Here is a 20,569-nt window from a genome sequence, read left to right as displayed (position 1 = left end):
TGACACATTCTTCTAAAATGAATTCTTATGAAAAGAACCCTGTAGGAGCACATGGGTGGCTCAACTGGTTAAGCATCTGTCTTCAGCTCGAGTCATGATCCCACAGTCATGATCCTGGGATTCAGCCCTATGTTGGTCTCCCTGCTTAGTGGGAAGTCGGCTTCTCCATCTGCCCCTCACCCCACTTTCATGTTCTCTCTCACCTTCACTCTCAAATAAATACATAAAATCTTAAAAAAAAAACAAAACTGTAATGGCTGTTGCAGGTTCAAATGACCTGTAATTTGCCAGTCCCGTGCTCCTAAGTATTTGCATGCTTTTTTTCTCATAATACATAAGGATGAAAAGTGCAGTAGTCCCCTTGGGAGGTGGGTGAATTTGTCTTGAACTACCTGTCACACACACACACACAGTGCCTGACAACCAGCTGGTGGGTGGGTGCTTGGTTTCTTACAAGAGATTAGAAAATTGCTTAAATTTTGTCTAGAATTGCTAATTTCCCCATAGTAATGGCTTATTAATTACATCCCTTAAAAAAAAAAAACAAAAAAATCAAATTTGGGACAATTTTCCCTTCACAGACATCCCATGTTCAAAAGCAAATGATTGAGCGCAGACCTGCAAGTTACAGTAGAAAAGTCCAGAAGCCAGTTTACCCCCTTCCGAGTTTCCACCTCCTTCTCTGAGGGTCTCCTAATGTTTCCAGGATGTAAACTGTTTACAGGGTCAAACGTTTGTTAGAGACACCATACTGAGTAGAAACTGGACTTGCTGGTCACATCAAAGCACAGAAACTGATCAAGGACTCCTAATCACCAAGACCCCGTAAACCCGAGGGTAGCAGGTCTCCCCAATAGTTACCTGCTGATCAGTGGGCTTCCTGCTCCCCAGTAGAGCAATCAGCAGAAAGGCTCCTAAAAAAACACATTTGAGGGACTTCCAGCCTTCTGCCCTTTCAAAAGAACGCCCCAATCTTCTACTTTCTATTCCTTAGCCATTTCATTTTATAACTTAAGAGAAATTAAAACACACACACACACACACACACACACACACCAACTTTACACTGTTGGAAAAGTTAGACCTAGATCAAAATATAACAATGGAGTGAAAGTCTTTACTATTTCGGTAAACAGGTTGTATGGGCGCCCCCGGCCCCCAGAGATATTTTAAATGAAATTGTGCTCGTGTCTGGTGTCCGTGTTTCGCTGCTGGAGAGAAAGAGGGCAGTATATGCTCCCACAGCCATCCTCCCACCCCCGGGTGATGTGCAGTATTTGTGCGACTGCACACGACTGCCATCCAGCATTTCGTTTTGGAGAGCTTAATCCATCAAGGGAGGATGATGAACTAGATTATCCCAGCAGGGAAGGGGTGGGGACTTTGAGAAGGGATTATCCAAGTGGACAGCTGGTGCTGTGCGCTCGAGGGGGCGGGAACGACGAGTGTGGAGCGATGAACCCACGCGTCTGGCTTTTGAATCTAGGTGTACCGGACATCCGCCGGGGTGGGAGAGCTCAAACATGGCCTTGGCCGCCTCAAGCCAAACTGGGGGGTTGGCAGTGTCTCACCCTCTTAAAAGCCTCCTCCTCACAAATTTAAGACGACTAAGCACATCAGAAAGGTTACCCGGTAGCAGGTTACTCTGTTTCTTTCCTTTTTGTCATGCCCGAGTCTGGGGTACCCCAATCTCTGCGCGGTCCCCCTGCAATTAGGGACAGCAGCAAACCCCTGGTGGCGGTGGCGGGAAGAGCAGGGCGCGGCCGCCGCGCGGCCGCAGCTGGAAGGAAGGTCGGCGCACAGCCAGTTCCCTCCGGAGGAGTCTCCCTCCCGCGAGAACTTCTGGAAGGCGGACCGGCCTGATTCCCCCCGGGAGGCCGAGAACGCAGCTACGGGTGTGCAGAGTGCGGGGTGGCGCTCTTCCTCGTAGGGATCTCGCAAAAGTTAACGGATCTGGCTCAAGGGCACGCACAGAGCGTGGGCCAACACCAAGGCTAACCAACGATCTCCGTTACTATCCTAGTCGTGAACCCGTTACTTAGAACCGAGCTGGAGAAAGAAACCACGGAGAACCGGAAAGGTCTGCAAAAGGGGCGGGACGCGGGAACCTCGAATTGAGTAAGGGGGTGGCGGGGGCGATCCCACGCTAGCAGCCAATCCAGCTGTCCCGGGGAGGAAGAGGAGGAGCCAGGGCCATCCGCGGGACTCCGCACTGTTTCGTCCCGCGCTGCCGCTCCGACCTCCTCCGCTGCTGGGCCCCGCGAATCCACCACCGCAGCCGCCACCCCACGCAGACATGGCCTCGGGTGCCACCCCCACGGCAGTGAAGGTGAGAGGAGCCGCCCCGGCGGCTGCGGTCCGCCCTGCTCAGTGCGCTCGCTCCCGCCCCGGGGGACCGCGCCCCAGGGCCACGCGCCTGGCCTGTGCGCCCCCACCACCGCGGCCAGGGTCTGGGGCCCGGCCCCGGGGTCGCTTGCCCAGGGGCGGGGGTTGGGGGAAAGGGAACGTTTGCAGTCTCCCCCCACCGCCCACCATCACCACCACCTTGGGCTCAGCGAACCCGCGCCGCGCCGAGAATGGGCAAGCCCCTTTGGAGAAGAGCAGAGGGCGGAGGCTGCGCCCGCCCCCCAGCCTTCCCCGGCACTACTCCTTTCCCCCGGGCCCGCGCGGGGTGGTCGCCTGAAGCTGCTGAGACCAACTCCTAGTGCCTGCGGGACTCAAGTCTTCCGCTCCGACTCGGCTCGCTGAGCCCACGTGAACTGGGTGCTTGCTTTTTTTGCAGGCTTCCGGCTTTTTTCTTATTCTTCCTAACGTAGAGCTTTTCTGGCCTGAAGTTTTGCCTGCAGCGCAACGCTTGGGGAATTCTGAGACTTTGGGACCTCACCGAAATGGAGCACAGGGCCGCTCCCTGATTGGAGGCCTCTGGGTTTAAACTGCATTGTTTGCAACCTTGAAAGTTAGAGATCAGTTTCCTTGCGCCCTCGGATCGCACAGGTCTCTGTACAAGGCGTCATTGTTCTGTGGGAGCTTTGGCCAGAGGAGTGCATGAGTTCTGAAGGGTGCAGCGAGCTTCCCTGAGGCTTTTAAACACTTACATCCTGGTTAGTGTCTTGGGAGAGAGTGTGTAGTATTACAGTGCAATGGAAAAATTGATGCTAAAACTCAGGATCTCTTCCAGGTTGTTGATTGGCCAAGAACTCAGTTAATTTGACTTTCGAAATTCTTGGTGGGTGGGATAGAAATGTCTGGGGTAGATCCGTCTTCATTCTTCCTGATGAATCAGCTCCCGATTCCCGCCTCTGTGTTCGTCTCTTCTGGGAGCAGGCAGATCTCTGCCCTGTGTATTCAGCTAGAATGATGGGTTTATCAGGCTCTTAATGAGACACTTAACAAGGAGAAGGGGTAGGGTGGAGAGTGTTGCTTTCTTACTCAGAGACATGAAATTCGTTTTTCCTTTTGAAAAGAATCTTGGATTTAACAAATACTGGCAGAACACCTCTCCCTTATCAGTAGCAGAGAACAAGGCAGAACACTGTTATGATGCTTACCTGAAGCTTAGGGGTCCTTCTCTAAGTGGGGTTTTCCTGCAGGGTCTGCCTGGCTAGTTACAATGATCCGTCTGTTACCTGACTGAAACTTAGTAAATGTCAGTGCTTCTAAGGGGGAGGGGAAGCAGAAATTAATTTTCCCTGTCTTTTCTCCAGCTGCTATTGTCATAGGTCTTATTAGGCCACCCCTTCTAATGGGTGAGCAGGAGGTGATCACCTTTTCCTTGCAGGAATATGCTTAAAGTGACATTGAAAGCAGAGAAGGATGATTTTTCAAAAATTTTTTATTTAAATTCGATGTAATGATCATATGCTGTATTAGTTTCAGAGGGAGAATTCAGCAATTTATCGTTTGCATGTAATACCCAGTGCTCATTGCATCCTGTGCCCTCCTGAGTGCCCATCACCCAGTTACCCCATCCCTCATCCACCTCCCCTCCAGCGACCCTCTGTTCTTTCCTTAGAGTTAGAGGAATCTTTTATGCTTTGCCTGGCTCACAGAGGGATGATGTTGAACATGGTCTCACTTCAGTCTTGTTTGGCATTCTTCAGCGGCGTAGCTTCCAGGGCAAATTAGCGTGGTGCATTTAACTGCAGAATGGGCGCTGATTAGGGCCCTGCTGTAAATATTGAATGACGTATATTTTTGGTCTTGGTGAGCTGCTGAGTGTAAAATTAAGAGGGACAAACAGTGCTAGGCCTGCCTGCTGATTGCTTTTTTTTTTTTTTTAAGATTTTATTTATTTATTTGACAGACAGAGATCACAAGTAGGCAGAGAGGAAGGCAGAGAGAGAGGGGGAAGCAGGCTCCCCACTGAGCAGAGAACCCAACGCGGTGCTCAATCCCAGGACCCTGAGCTCATGACCTAGGCCAAAGGCAGGGGCTTAAACCCACTGAGCCACCCAAGTGCCCCTGCTGATTACTCTTTGAGCTTAGAAAGGTGACAGCTCCATGATGGCAACACTGAATGCCCCAGACTGCTGAGGGGGCATCCAATACAGGGGACAGCAGGTGCTAGTGCACAGAGCAAACCAGGGTCATAAAAACCATACTCTGTCCCCAGATCATAGACTGGAGAGCTGGAACATTCTGAAGACCACATAGCTGCACAAACCCCTTTTCGTAGACATCAAGCTGAGGCCTGGAGAGGTCAACGGAGGTGTCCAGAACAACGCTGCTGGACCTGGATAGTGACAAAATTGGGCCTAGAGCCTGGCCTTCCACCAACCAGATACTATGAGGCGGTTCTGAAATTGGACATAGGGTCTCTGGGCCCTGCTTTATTGTGTGAATAGAGAGATCATGCACCTCCCCGCCCCGCCCCCACCCGGTGCCCCCTGGGTGCTCTCCCGTGGTGTTAATGACAGCTGTTGTCTGGGAGGACCTCGGGGAGACAGCGTCCCCCAGCGTCAGCCATGGGGAGGTGGTCTGCATGACCATGAGAGGGCCAAACAGGTCTTTGGCACCCTGACAGAACATTCTGAAGGGCTCTTTCAGTGGCCTATTGCTCCCCCAGGCAGCTGCCCAGCCTTTGCTCTGGCGGATTAGACATAAGCCTTATTAATCATGGTTGTTACAACAAGGAGGACATATGGTCCCATCAAAAGTGGGTAGTGGGCTATTAACAAAATGGTATGAAGAGAGACAGATAAGTCATGGCGTCTAAACTGGAATGAATGGGCCTTTTCAGCTCTCCTTTTGATGCCTAAGAGTGGTTGGCAAAGGCCTTCATGCAGGAAGTCCTTGAGTGACCCTCAGAAACCAGGGGACAGCTGACCCATTGGTCCCAGTTGGAAGCCAGAGAACCAGCGAGCCTTCATTTTTATGCTTAGGGCCACGGTGGCATTTTGGGCAGGACAGCATTGCCGGACCTGTGGTGCATCCTGCCCCCCTCCCCACAAAGTGCCGGTAGCCCGCCCCCCAGTCCTCGTGGCAGCCAGAAATGTCCCCATGGGTTCCCAGAAACTCCCAGGAGAGCTGGTACACGCCCGGGTGAGGGACCTGGGCCAGATCCCTGAGACCAGAGACTGCCTGGTGAGGAGACGTGAGAGCAGCCTGGTGTGTGTCCTGAGTGGCAGAGAAAGAGCAGGAGACAAGGGGCCTTCTGTTGTTGCCTGGAGGGATCTTTATTTTTATTTTGTTTATGCTGGATGTGGGAGTATAGACGGAAACAGTGACAGATGCTCATGTATCATTTCACTTGATTCTCACCATTGCACGGAGTAAGGAAAAATCCTAACCTTCCCAGTACAGATGAGCAGACAGGAGATAGAAATGTTTGTGTGCAGTGGACCATCGTGCTTCACTGGGACTGTGATGGCGGTATTCTAGTCTGGGTCTCAGAAGCATCTAAGGCAGTATTGGCCAAAGTGTGTGATGCATCTGCACGCACCTGGGGATGTGTTAGAAATGCACCTTCTCAGGCTCCATCCCAGTCCTGCCGAATCGGGGGTCCAGAGGGGAAGCCCTGCAGTCTGGGTTTTAAGAGCCTCAGTATATTCAGATGTCCGCGAGAGTGTGACTGCTGCCGACCTAGAGAGCTTTGAAGGGGCGAGGCATCTGCATTTTTATTTTTTTTTAAATTTTTTTAAAGATTATTTATTTATTTATGTACCAGAGAGAGAGAGAGAGAATACAAGCAGGGGGAGCTGCAGAGGCAGAGGGAGAAGCAGACTCCCTGCTGAGCAAGGAGCCCGATGCACAGGACTCCATCCCAGGACCTCAGGATCCTGACCTGAGCCCAAGGCAGATGCTTAACCAACTGAGCCACCCAGGCACCCCAGGCATCTGCATTTTTTAGCAACCTTATCAGGTGATTCTTGGCATATGAATTTCTGTGGCTGCTGTAACAGTCACCACAGACTGGGTGGCTTAAAAGCCTGTCCAGGTGTTCTGTCACAGTTCTTGAAGTTAGAAGTACAGGATGAGCCCTGCTGGACTCAAGCCTGGGTGCTAGGGCACCTTCTCTTGGACGATCCAAGGGAGCGTCTGTTTCTTTGCTTTTCCAGCTACTAGAAATCACGTTGCCTTCTTCCTTACGTGACTGTCTCATAAGGACACTTACAGTTACATTTAGGGCTGATCCGGATAATCCAGGGTGATCTCCCTCTCCCCAGACCTTTGACTTCCTCAGGTGAGGTAACACGTGCAGGTTCTGGGAATTAGGACACAGACAGGACCTCTCTCGGGAGCGCTTAGCTAGCCCAGACCATGGAAGTTCATGGTCTAGGCCCTGGGGTGAGGGTACTCAGTGCCGGGAACATGTTTGAACTACCCGAGGAGCTTTAAGGAAACAAACCTTGCCCTGCCCGATTTATGGAGTCTCTAAAATCTGGGACCCTTGCTTTGGTATGGAAAGCTCCCCGAGAGACTCTCAGATCCAGGAGCTGCCCTAGGGGGAGCCCTGGGAAGATTCCTGTTGTCCGGCAAGTGGAAAGCTCTACAGAATACAGGAAGTGTTGAGGAAAAGCCTTCTCCAAAACTGGCAATTTCAGGAGGCAAACTGTTTCTTCAAGAGGGTATCCATTAGAGTAACATCCTGACTTTGCGAGGGGAGGTCTGTTAAGTAAAAGCAATGGAGTTCTGAGCCCTAACATTTTCTCTGACCAGAATATCATATTCCTGTGTTAGTGTGCTAGAGCCGTGCTAACAAAGAAAGTACCACACTCTGGGTGGGTTAACCAACAGAAATGTCTTTCTCTGGAGCCTGGAGGTGGTGGGAGGGCCAAGATCAAGGTAGGGGACACCATTCAGAGTGGATTAGGGCTCTCCCTTGGGAGTTCATTTAACCTTAATTATCAAAGATCCTCTTTCTAAAAATCGTTACATTCTGAGGTATTGGGTGTTGGGGCTTCAATGTAGGTTTTGGGGTAGGGACAGTGCAGCCTGTAAGCAGCACCTACAGGGGTGGCTCACAGAGAGGTGTGTCTTGTCGGAAATCGAGCCACCAGCAATCTCTGTGGACCGTATTGCAGGTTTGGAACAGGCCACCCAGACTGAGACATTTGGCCAGTCTCTCCCCACACAGCTGGGCTTCCGGGATTTTACAAGTTCTCCTGGGAGGCTTTGAAGCCAGGTTGGCTCAGTAAAGGAAGAACGTTTGTCTGTTGGCTTGCCAGATATGTCCGTGGCACCAGAGCTGAAGCCCTGAAGTGCTCAGGGATCGCTGCCAGCTTGAGCTCTGGTCCTTGCGCCTCATTGTGAGTGAGGCCCTTAGAGGCAGCCCACCTCCCTGGCATGAGCTAGCCTCAACTGCTTGGGCTTCTGTGTTTTGAGAATGCCATCATGGAGTGCTAGGTTCTTTAAGGTAGTGTATCTGGGCCTCAAAGTGATGGTGAGGGGCTATTGAAACCAGTTGGGATATGTGAGGTCTCCTGGGTCCAGGTACTAGGGGAAATAGACACAGGGTAGGGGTTCATAGGAGCCCTTTCAGCCTTGCTGGACATAACCATTCTGGCCAGATTAAGCCAACATTTAGATAAAGTGCTTTTGCACTCTCAGGGAGGAAGTCAAACCCTCTTCTCTTTTAAAGGAAATTGACTCAGTGGTCTGTCAGGGAGAAAGTGTGGGATGAACCAGTAGCTGTTAGAAGTTGGCAGTGACTGTGACTGACGAGGGGCTCTCTGTTTCAGAACTTTATCTCATGTAAGGAAGTCCTGGCTGGGCAGGATTGGACCAGAAATTCCATCCCAGTCCTCAAATATATTTCTAGGCAGTCTAGGATAACCTGGACTAAAGGGCTGAAGCTTCTGGCCCAGGAGGCCTGTTAAGGTCGTGTCGTTGCTTCCCGAGTGTGTATGAGGTCACTGATGGAGAGGCCCCTCTCTTTTGAGGTATTTGCTTAGATCTCTCGCTCTGTGACCTTGGCCCAGAACTTCGCCTCTCTCAGCATGTTTCCTCAGTACATGGAGAGAGTAAAACTTTCTTGATGGGGTGTGATATAATAAAGGACTCCTTTTTTATTTATTACAAATTATTTATTTGTAATAAAGGGGATATTGGGAGACAGTTCATCATAGCAGTTGAGTGTGACATGGTTCCCTTCTTATGATTTGTTCTTCAAGTTTCTTAATTTGATGCTTTTGCTTTGTCTTTGGGAAAATGGGTATAATACTGGAGGGCGTATCTTACGGGGTGGTTGTGAAGATCAAATGAGGTAAAGTGGCTGGAGCACTTAGCACAGTGCCTGGGACATCTAAGTACTCAGACACAGTGACTTTATTAGCAAGGCAGGTAGGGATCAGCTATTGCATTTAGAGGCTGCAAGGTGACACATAATTAGGCCAGGGTGCTTGAGAGTTCCATCGTAGTTGTACTTTGCTGTGGAGCCAGCAGGTGGCGACATTGCCCCATCCTGACACGGATGGCCTCCCTCTGCTGCAGGAAACTGGTTATAGAGGTCCCTTTCCCGGTGTGGCAGTACGCAGTTGCTACACTTGTCCTGTGTGCCTGTATGATTTTCTGGAGCCATTTGGGTGACTGGACATGCTCACCTACAGATAATTCCAGTGCCAGAGACCCCATCCCAGCCTCTGGGGGGCGCAGCAGCAGCTCTTGCTTTCATGCCAAGTGCATGTTCCTCTGGAGGGCTGAGTTACCAGCTACCTAATGCAGTCATGCAGTCGAGGTGCTGTGACTGAAGCTTGTGGCTGCTGACCGTGGGCTCAAGGGCACTGAACTTGGGCAGGACCCCTGGTCGGCATTTCTTAATATACTGCTACAGTGCTGGGCTAGCTTGCCCCAAACTGAGAGGTGGTTCAACAGAGTCAGTTTTGTTGTGTATGTACAGGTCTGAGAGTCCAGTGTTGAATCCAGATTGTGAGATGCCATGGCCTAGGGTGCATCCAGAAACAGCCAAGTCCAACTGGTAATAAAGCCTTGGGGGGGGGCAAAGGTTTTCAAGAGCAACAGAATCCCCCAAGATTAGGCTGAGAATAATTTCAGAGTCAGCAGTTTGGTTTTGTGACCTGCGGTGATGGTGCAGAGATGTATGAGATGAACAATCAACTGGAGAAGGTAGCTGGAAGAAGGGTTAGGATTGTATAAAACCAGTTTACAATTTTTTTCTAGTGGATGGGCATGATTTAAGTGTACTGACTTAAATGAACACTTCTGTTGGCTTAAAAGCCGTCATACTGGCTGGTTTTAGGATGATCTGTGGTGGCAAGATAGGAGAGAGAGGTGGGGTTGCCTGGGTGTAACCTGCTGTGGTTTCAACAACATGCCACAAGGTGGCACCAACTTCAAAAACTGGTTTAGTCACTTTAGGAAGTGGTGGGGACACTTTTAAGGTTCTGAATCCTGTCACTAGCAGTTCTTCAGTGAGATCTCAATAAATTGTCCCTCCTGTTTTTTGTTTGTTTATTTGTTTGTTTGTTTCCAGAAAATGGGGGTGGGGGGAGGCAGAGAGGTAGCCATTCATAATACTTAAAAAATCAACTTGTGTAACCTGATCTAAAAATTATTCAGGTGTTAGTGACTTCTTAACCTAGAATTTTTTCTCAAGGAGCTGCTGTCTTTCATGAGTAGAAATTTTGCTCAAGTGGTAATAGATTTAAAGCTTTGCATTGAAAAAAAAATGCTCAGGTCACTTTCCATTTGGTTTCTAAGAAAGTGTCATCTCTCTAACCTGTCACTGATAGTTTAAATACGAATTTTCCTTTAGGAAGTATCAGCTCAAAGAAGCCTTAATTATTTCCGTCATTTAATTTTTTAGTTGACATTCAGTTAATATTTAGCTGTCTTTGTAATTGTTCTTGTTTGTGTTTCTTAGTCACCAAATCAGATTAACTCTGGAGTTGCAGAACCAGGTTCCTGTAACTCGGATTAGCCCCTGGAAGACAAGGGCTGATGAGTTCATCTCTGGAAAATACAACACAACTCTTGAACTTAAAAAAAAAATTCAGAACTGCCTCTGCATTACTTATTTATATTTACATGGATAGGAAGAATAGTTTGATTTTATAAATATACACGAGACCAACTTTCCATGCTCTTCCAGACTTTTCTATCCGTGAACTCTTACAACTCTGATTTTAGTGGCATAGGAAAGAAATTTTTCTCCTTTCTTTATCAAATGGTATAATGAGGAAGACACATGACCAGTTGGGCATACAGAATATTTTTCTGTCCTGGAAGTCTTTTGAACATTCCTTGTTCCATTTAGTAGAGAAAATAAAATTTAAAATTGGTTAGAAAGTACTATCTGCAACCACGTGCCTGTATTTTAGGTTTGGTTTTGTAACTTAAGCTAGCTAAAGTATCTTTCTGTGCTAATTTGTTAATTGTATGGTAAGCAAAACATGACCCCTGCTTTGGTTAATTCTGAAGTTTGAGGGCCCTTAGATGTTTATTGAATGGGTGATTGTTTTTCAGTAATGTGCAGTTTTTTAAAAACGCCTGGGGCTGGGAGGTGTTAAGATGGTGGAGAAGTAGAGGATCCCAAGTTCGCGTGGTCCCAAGAGTTCAGGTAGACAGCTCTCACATCATTCTGAACACCTGCTAACTCAACTGGAGATCAAAGAGTAGCTGCGACTCTGCAAATAGAAAAGCGACCACTTTCTGCAAGACAGGAGGTGCACAGATGGGAATCTGAGTTCTAAGGAAAGATAAGTGCGACGGGGGCGGGGCGCAGAGGGAGCCTCTGTCTGCCGGCTACCGGCTACTGGCAGGTGATAGAGCAGTGGAGCACAAAAATCCGAACTTTCAGAAGTCCGTTCTGATGAGGGACTTCCTGCCTGAAAGGTACTTGGGTGGCAAAGCAGGGAGGAATCCTGGGTGGTGACAGTGTGGTCCCAGGATCTCCAGGGTCACAGGAAGACCGGGGGTGCCTGAGGGCAGCAGAGCTCCCAGGCATCGGAGTGGGGAAGCCGGCTGCCATCAGAGCCCAGGAGTGGCTCTCAGCTTGGGATTGTAATAAACAGAAGCACAGCAGGATCAGGCCACCGCTCTGCAAGCAGCCGCCCAACCAGCAGCAGAACCGGCAGGAACCCCCTCTCTCTGCAGTGTAGGGGTAGAGGGAACATACCTCAGTATCACAGAAGCCATCTGCAAAAACCCCACAGCTAATAACCTCCTCAATGGGGAATAACTGAGAGCTTTTCCCCTAAGGTTAGGAACACGACAGGGATGTCCACTATCACCACTGCTGTTCAACATAGCACTATAAGCCCTAGCCTCAGCAGTCCAACAACAGAAAGAAAATAAGAGCATCCAAATTGGCAAAGAAGCCATACTCATTCTTCCCAGACGCCAGGACACTCTACGTAGAAAGCCCAAAAGACTCCACCCTAAAACTGCTAGAACTCAAACAGGAATTCAGTGAAGTGTCAAGATATAAAATCAATGCACAGAAGTCAATCGCATTTCTATACACTAACAATGAGGCAGAAGAAAGAGAAATCAAGGAATCAATCCCATTTACAATTGCACCCAAAACCATAAGATACCTAGGAATAAACCCAACCAAAGAGGTAAAGGATGTGACTCATGAAAGAAATTGAGGATGGAAACACATTCCATGCTCATGGAAGAACAAAATCTGTTAAAATGTCTACACTACCCAAAGCAAGCTACATATTCAGTTCAATCCCTATTAGAATACCATCAGCATGTTTCGTAGAGTTAGAACAAACAATCCTAAAATTTGTATGGAACCAGAAAAGACCCTGAATAGCCAAAGGAATGTTGAAAAAGAAAACCAAAGTGGGCAGTATCACCATTCCAGACTTCAAGCTCTATTACAAAGCTGTCATCATCAAGACAATATGGTACTGGCACAAACACAGACACATTGATCAAGAGAACAGAATAGAGAGCCCAGAAATGGATCCCCAACTCTATGGTCAACTAATCTTCAACAAAGCAGGAAAGAATGTCCAGTGGCAAAAAGACAGGTCTTCAACAAACGGTTGTTGAGAAAATTGGACAGCCACATGCAGAAAAATGAAACTGGACCATTTCCTTACACCACACACAAAAATAGACTCAAAATGGATGAAAGACCTCAATGTGAGACAGGAATCCATCAAAATCCTTGAGGAGAACACAGGCAGCAACGCTGCAGCAACTTCTTCCTAGAAACATCGCCAAAGGCAAGGGAAGCAAGGGTAAAAATGAACTACTGGGACTTCATCAAGATCAAAAACTTTTACACAGGGGCACCTGGGTGTCTCAGTGGGTTAAAGCCTCTGCCTTTGGCTCAGGTCATGATCCCAGGATCCTGGGATGGAGGCCCACATCCAGCTCTCTGCTCAGCAAGGAGCCTGCTTCCTCCTCTCTCTGCCTGCTTCTCTGCCTACTTGTGATCTCTGTCTGTCAAATAAATAAATAAAATCTTTAAAAAAAAAAAAAAAAAAAAAAAAAGCTTTTACCCAGCAAAGGAAACAGTCAGCAAAACTAAAAGGCAACCTACAGAATGGAAGAAGATATTTGCAAATGTCTTATCAGATAAAGGACTATTTTCCAAATCTGTAAAGAACTTAGCAAACTCAATACCCCCCCCAAAAAAACCCAAAAATAATCAGTCAAGAAATGGACAGAAGAAGACATGAACAGATATTTCTGTAAAGAAGACATCCAAATGGCCAATAGACACATGAAAAAGTGTTCAACATCACTTCGCTTCAGGGAAATAGAAATCAAAACCACAGTGAGAGACCACCTCTCACCAGTCAGAATGGCTAGAATTAGCCAGTCAGGAAAGGACAGATGTTGATGAGGATGCAGAGAAAGAAGAACCCTCCTACCCTGTTGGTGGAATGCAAGCTGGTGCAGCCACTCTGGAAAACAGCATGGAGGCTCCTCAAAAAGTTGAGAATAGAGCTACCCTACGACCCAGCAATCGCACTACTGGGTATTTACCCTAAAGATACAAATATAGTGATCCAAAGGGGCACGTGCACCTGAATATTTATAGCAGCAATGTCCACAATAGTCAAACTATGAAAAGAGCCCAGATGTCCGCTGACAGATGAATGGATAAGGGATATTACTCAGCCATCAAAAAGCCCCAGGAAGTCTTGCCATTTGCAATGATGTGTATGGACCTAGAGGGTATGACATTAAATGAGATAAGCCAGTCAGAGAAAGACAGATACCTTGTGATTTCACTCATATGTGGAATTTAAGAAACAAAAGAGATGAACATAGGGGAAGGGAAGGAAAAACAAAATAAGATGAAAATAGAGAGGGAGACAAACCATGAGAGACTTTGAACTCTAGGAAACTAAGTGTTTCAGGAGAGGGGTAGGGGGCTGGGGTAACTGGGTGAGGGTTGTTAAGGAGGGCAGGTTGATGTAATGACCACTGGGTGTTATATGCAACTGATGAATCCCTAAATTCTATCCTGAAACTAATTTAACAAAAAAAAAACAAAAGCAATAGGGTTTAGCAGGAATGGAGATGAGTGTATGTATGTGAATAAATGGATTTGCTTGAATTAATGATTTTGTTTCTAGTGAAAAATGACCAAATATATTGTCTTTTTATTGTCTCCTTCAGATTGGAATAATTGGTGGAACAGGCCTGGATGATCCAGAAATCTTAGAAGGAAGAACTGAAAAATACGTGGATACTCCCTTTGGCAAGGTTAATATCCATCCATTCCGCGGAGATGTGCCAGCTTTTCCCTTTCTTCTTGCTGGTTCAGTTGGTTGAACGTCTGCCTTTGGCTCAGGTCATGATCCCAGGGTCCTGGGATCGAGTCCCACATGGGGCTTCTTGCTCATCGGGGAGCCTGCTTCTCCCTCAGCCTGCCACTCTCCCTGCTAGTGCCCTCGCTCTTTCTCTTACACATAAATAAAGTCATATATATATATATACACACACAGATAAATATATTTATATAAATTTATTTATAAATATTTGTAAAAATACAAATATATATATATATATATTTTTTGGTCTTGGCAGTGCAGGGCTGTCTGCCCCAAGCTGAGGGCCCAGCAGTCCTGTCATTGGTTCTACCAGCTGAGACAGAGTCCCTAAGAATGCCTGTGAGGGACCTCACAGGGTTGAGAACATGCACACATAACTTCTCAGTTTTTATCTCTAGAAGCCAGAGACTCCTTTCTGAGATAGCAACTGTGCGTCTTCAGATCACTGGCATTCAAATTAGTTTCTAATTCGGGGCCTATAGGTCTTCCATATTAATTATGCAGACATACATCAAGCAGGAACAAATAATGCAAAGTGGCCTTTTCTTAGTAAGTCTGGCCCAAGGGGCAGCTGAGTGCGGGGTGGGGGGATTTCCTGAGAATCCAGAAAGCAATAGCGTGACCAAACTGGAAAGAAGACACTTTTCCTTTTCTGTTAAATGGGGCTGCTGCTTCTCCCAGCTAGGATGAGATGTCTGCCTTCCCCTCACTCCGTAGTGCTGCTTCCAGACACAGTGGGTCTGGCCCTCCTCCGAGGATCCCTGTATCCGGCAGTTGCCACCCAGCCCTCCTTTCCAGCCAGGTCTTCGACTGACCTCATGTTCTCTACGTCCTGCTCTCAGCTTAGCTCATCTCATGGCCTAGTGTTTTCTGACCCCTCTCCAGTTCTCAGGACCTCCCCGTCCATTACCTCAGGTCATCCCATGGCCACCTTAGACTTGGTGAACATGGCAGACGGTTCTGCGGCTGAGCTCTTCACTTCTGTGACAGTTCCCTCCTTACTGCCTTGCGCTCTCACACCTGCCCTCTCGGACCTGCCCGATACCCTCGACACATCTGTATTTGACCAGCGTGACACCAGAGTCCCCCGGGGTGCTTGCTACAAATAGATCTTACTAAGTGGTACCTGCCCACGCACCTGAGGCCCCCTCTGGCTCCGGTAAACCCCACGCCTGCAGAGGGCTCGGTGTTTATGGGGGGATTATGTCGGTCAAATCTGGACTCCCTTACTTCCTTCAAGTGTATCTTACAGGTTTCTGTGGATCTTGTTATGGCCCAACGATTGAAATGGCAGTTTTTTAAATTGTTTACATGTGAATGTTTTCAAGTCCTTGGCTTGTAACCGTTCTTCCTTACGTTCAGCCTTCTGATGCCTTAATTTTGGGGAAGATCAAGAATGTTGATTGCGTCCTCCTTGCAAGGTAAGTTATTTTAAGCTTTTTGAATGTTGCTACTAACAGGGTTTAAATTTAACTGAGATCCTGGAGAGAGTGGTGGTGTGCTCTTGAGTTTTTAGGGATGGTAGACTTGGAGTATCTTGTCACCTTTATTTACTGCTTACAGTTTTGGGGTAAATTATAGTGATTTTGGAGGTCAGAGAGCTCACCCCACTCCCCTTAGCCTGGGAAAGCGGTTGGACTAATCAGGAGGCAATAGAAAGGGTCTGACCAAAATTGAAGCTTCTGGTTTCAGTTCTGTGAGAGGAGAGGTGCTTTCCCTAGTTTATTATTTTTCTTCTAATTAACAAGATAAACTGCTTTATTCACACCCCTTGTGTGGTAATAGAATAGCTACAGGTTTGCAGGGAGCGGGTTCCCGGTGATATCCACACTCTGTGTCCTTGACAAGACCAGTGCCATTCCGCTGTGACCGGCCGGGAGGGAGTGTTGGCACTCAGACATTCGTTTTCTCATGCTGTGCACAAATTACCACAGGTTGAGCCGCTTTGAACACGGACGGTGTCCCACATTTTCTCAGCATGGGGAGTGTGGGATAGGACTTTAGCTAGGACCCCTGCTCAGGGTTACACAAGGTCACACAAAGTTTCCTCAGGGGCTTGTTCTCTTCTGGAGCAACAGGTTCTCAGTCAGGCTTACCCGCGTGTGGGCAGAATTCAGTTCCTCACAGTTGTAGGCCTGAGGCCTTCAGCTCTTGTAGGCTTGTCCACGGTCCCTGTCATATGGTTCCTTCCTGTGACAGTGGCTTATTTCCCGGAGGCCAGCAGGAGGGGCTCTCTGGGGCCAGCTGGCGAGGTGGCCCCTGATCGTGGGAGTGACCCCCCCCCCCCCGGCACCTTTGGTGGAGCCCATTGGCAGGAAGCAAATCACAGGTGCACCTGCAGTGGGGGAGGAGGGAACGACAACACTGAGCACGAAAATGGGGATCAGCCTAGAGTCTGTCTGCCACACTACATTTTGGAAACAAAAGTGACTTGCTGAATCCAGTGAAACTAAGTTTTAGTTTCAGATGGTCTCATGAGGTCAATGTCAGGCAGCCTTCCTTGTTGGTCCGGGGTCATTGCTGGAGGGTTGATTCATGTTTTTTCCAGGCTCCCAACAGAAAGCACCTGGTGATGTGGCCCTCCAGTGAGGGTTTTGTCACACTCCTGCCCGTTGAACTGAACTGTGTTGGATTGTGTGTGTCCCTCGAATGCAAGTGTTTAATGACTTTGGGTTTTTGAATTTCTTTTGAAAATTCTTATTAGTGTTTTGGAGACCAGCCTTAGGAAAATGCAGACAGTGTGTGTGCATTCATGGACCTCCGCCTTCTGAGAGGTCATCTGTGCGCTCGTGGTAAGAACCCTAACAGGCTGTGCCTGTCTGAAATTACGGTCAAAGCGTTTTGATGTTTTTCCCAATTCTGCTGGGGAACAGAAAAGACTAATAAAGTTTTCCTTCTACATGGGATGATGAAAGCTATTTAATAACAACCCTATGGTGTAGGTAATATGATTAACCATTTTCTACGTGGAAAAAATTGGATGGAGAGCGTGGAGTGGCTATGAGGAGGTCACATCACTAGTAAACGGTAAAACTAGGATTGAACTCAGGTGCTTTTACTGCAAAGCCCAAACTTAATCATCATTGTAGAAAGTGAGATTTTTGTATTTACCTACTTCCTGAAAGCCTGTTTCTGCATTATCACACGTGAAGGACACTGGACTTGACAGTTGGCCTCTCCGGGGTGGACAATTACACCATTGTATTGGTAGTTTTTCAAGCAGGCCAGAATGATTTTAACTCTATGAAATACTGCTTAAGTAAGCCTGTCACCTAACATGTGAATTTTTAAAAATAATTTTAGAAATTGGGTTCCCTTGACTGGCCATTTACTGATGCTCCCGGTTGTGTTCTGCGTCCCAGAGAGGAGCACAGACGAGGGCCTCAACCTCTCGGACTGATTCTAGCAGGAAAGATAGACACGGAAAAGGAGCTGTAGTTTGAGTTACCATCAGAGGCTAGAAAGAAAAGGGGATAGTGGTGTACTTTGACTCAGTGGTCGTGGAAAGCACTTCTCTGTGTGGAGTGGAGACCTCGGTGGGCTCGAAACCTGAGCCAGGAATGAGCGAGAAGGCCGGTGAGGCTGACATGGGGTAAGAGCTGAGGCTGTGTTAGGACACTGGTGCCTGAGTGACATGAGAGCTGTGGTTAGGTGTTTGGATTGTATTTGAAGTGTGGTAGGAAACCGTTGGTGGTTGTGTTAGTTTGCTCTAGCCGACACAGACTGGATGGACACACAGATTTGCTCACAGTTCTGGAGGCTAGAATTCCAAGATCAAGGTGTCAGCAGGATTGGTTTCTTCTGAGGGCTTGGGGGCGGGGAGTAGGGAAGAACTATTCCAGGCCTCTCTTGTTTTGGCTCATGGATGACCATCTTCTCCCTGTGTCATCACACCTTCTCCCCAGTGTGCAAGTCTGTGTCCAGATTTCCTCCTTTTATAAGGACACTGGATTGGGGTCCACCCTAAGGACCTCATTTTTTTTTAACCTCATTACCATATGAAAGACCCTCTCTGCAAGTACATTTGCATTCTGGGGATTAGGACTTTAAAATATGAACTCTGGCAGGGGGAGGGGGCACCATTCAGCCACTAACAGTGGTCTTGCCTGAGGTGACTAGTTCTTGGACGAAACCTGCTAGTGTCCTAACAGCTGGGAGCTCTTAATTTTGAGTTTATTTACTAACTTATTTGGGTGATCAGACAAAGGAATGAAGAGAGTCAGCTGGAGGCTTGAGTTTCTCCTTCGATTTTGTGTCTTTCTTCACTGGCACCTCTTGTTTTCCGTGTTGTGGCTTGTGTGAAACCATCTGCCTCAGATTCTGGGGTGTTGGGATGCTAGAGGACAGACACAGTACATCTTCCATATGGGCTCTTGATAGGAAAATAAACACATACCACATAAAGGTGGCCTGCATATGAAGACCAAGTGGTTTGTATTTACAGTAGGCTAGTTATGCCCTGGCCTCGGCCCATAAAAGTGCTTTAATGGAAAGGACTGGAAGGCGCCACCATAAACTGAGTTTTCTAACAGCATTCGAGTGCCCCGCTCGCTCACTGGCTGCATGTGCTCCTTCCCACAGGCATGGGAGACAGCATACCATTATGCCTTCAAAAGTCAACTACCAGGCAAACATCTGGGCTCTGAAGGAGGAGGGCTGTACACACATCGTAGTGACCACGGCCTGTGGCTCCTTGAGGGAGGAGATTCAGCCCGGTGATATCGTCATTATTGATCAGTTCATCGACAGGTGAGCAGGCCCTCTAAGGTGCTTAAGGCTCGGGGGAGATCATTCCCAGTTCAAATGGAGGTTGTATGGGGGCTTGGGAAGGAGCGGAGGGCAGGCCCACGGATGTGCTTGAAGTTTTGCCTTGTGGGAAGTTGTTAAACAGCTGCAGACCAGAGTAAGAATCAGCTGTCCGGTGACCAGTTCCCCGCTCTGCCATTCCTCAGTTCGCTGTGGTCTGTAATGTGAATAGATAAGAATGCCCGCCCGTAGACACAAGCAAATGGCTTCATGTTTCCTTAGTTCCGCTGTCTGGACTCCACTCCCCTTCTCCCGGTTGTCTTCGGGACTTTTTTTAAGTTGTCTTTTTCAAGTAAGATTCCAGAGGGGGTCCAGTCGTGACATGTGTGAGCTAATAATGTTTCAGCCACCACCTTTTACTCTTTCTCTTGTCCTGTAGCGTCCCTATAGCAGATTTTACAGATTGCTTCCTTAAGTGTCAGTGTCTTCTCCTGTCCCCCGTGTTTGCTATAAACAGCTGGTAAATCTGGACCTGAGGAGAGCCAGGTCCACGTTCTCGGCAAGAACCCTCCCTTCTGCATTATATCGGCAGCCTTGTCATGTCTGGTTGTCTTTACATGGTGTTACGATCGACCAGTTGGTTCAAGAGCTGGGGGCTTTTTTATTATTTAATTGTATAAGTAATATATAACGTTCCTTTACCAAAAAAAAAAAAAAAAATTTAGCAGTAATAAACTGCCATGATCCTAGACTTTTTCTGAATTTAGAAGTTGTTGAAGAGTGGGTCCCATTGGTTAAGTATCCCGACTCTTGATATGAGCTCAGGTCCTGATCTCAGGGTCATGAGATCAAGCCCCGCATCGGTCTCCACCCTCAGAATGGGGTCTGTTTGAGATTCTCTCGCTCTCTCCCCGCTTTCCCCCTGCTCCCTCTTTCCAAAAGAAACAAAATCTTAAAAAAATAATAATAATAAAGTAGTTGAAGTCACAAGTGAAATGAGTGGTCTCCTAGGGGTCCCTTTCCATTGCCCCCAGGCCCCCCACAATTCCTGGTGAAAGGAACCACCTCCCAGAGTGGTATTTCAGAGGGAGACAGGTAACTACACTCTGCGCCTTGAATCGGTGGCGGGGAGAAAGGGCGCCGAGTTTAAGCCATCCAGTGGCTCCTGCTGCAGTCCCGAGACGATCACCTCCGTCCATCCTACGTTCCCCATCTGCTGTTGCCGAGTTTTTTCCACCCAAGCACTGCTCCCACCTCTTCCACAGGAGGGAAGTGGATTCAGTCCAGTTCTCTGTGTTTTCTGTCCGTCAGGGAACTGTTCTAATTTAGAGTCCATCAGAAGCATTCCTGATGGTTTCTGGTGGAGTGAAACTGTTAGGTGGAAGTGTATGAAACTGACCATTCTCTAGGTTAGAAATGGTTGAATATCAGCAGTTTCTGGTGGTTCAGCCTAATAAATAATGGGGGCAGATTGAAATTCGTACATGCCCTTCACCTGTCATTTTTCCTGTTACTATTTCAGCACCTGACACCATGTATGTATTGTTCATCTTGCCTTCTAGAACATAGGTCGTGTGAGGGCAAAGACTATTTGCCACTTTACCCCTAACACACATACA

At 47.8% G+C, this 20,569-nt stretch overlaps 1 protein-coding gene across 2 annotated transcripts in view; it reads left to right on the top strand.

The window, feature by feature from the left end:
- Nucleotides 1–1,851: 1,851 nt before the first annotated feature.
- The window catches only part of MTAP (methylthioadenosine phosphorylase), a 44,518-nt gene continuing 25,800 nt past the window's right edge, over nt 1,852–20,569 (top strand). Inside the window, exons 1-4 of one of the 2 annotated variants that reach the window (XM_059142449.1) lie at nt 1,852–2,080; nt 14,050–14,136; nt 15,457–15,625; nt 18,786–18,953. In XM_059142449.1, coding sequence (XP_058998432.1) covers nt 15,522–15,625; nt 18,786–18,953 — 272 coding nt within the window. In that variant the 5' untranslated portion in view covers nt 1,852–2,080; nt 14,050–14,136; nt 15,457–15,521. The other variant, XM_059142448.1, reaches the window with a different exon arrangement.

This window comes from Mustela lutreola, chromosome 12 (genome assembly GCF_030435805.1).
Source record: "Mustela lutreola isolate mMusLut2 chromosome 12, mMusLut2.pri, whole genome shotgun sequence".
NCBI classification, from domain to species: Eukaryota; Metazoa; Chordata; class Mammalia; order Carnivora; family Mustelidae; genus Mustela; species Mustela lutreola.
Note: the sequence above shows the minus strand (reverse complement) of the source record. Positions and strands in the feature narration are given on the sequence as shown.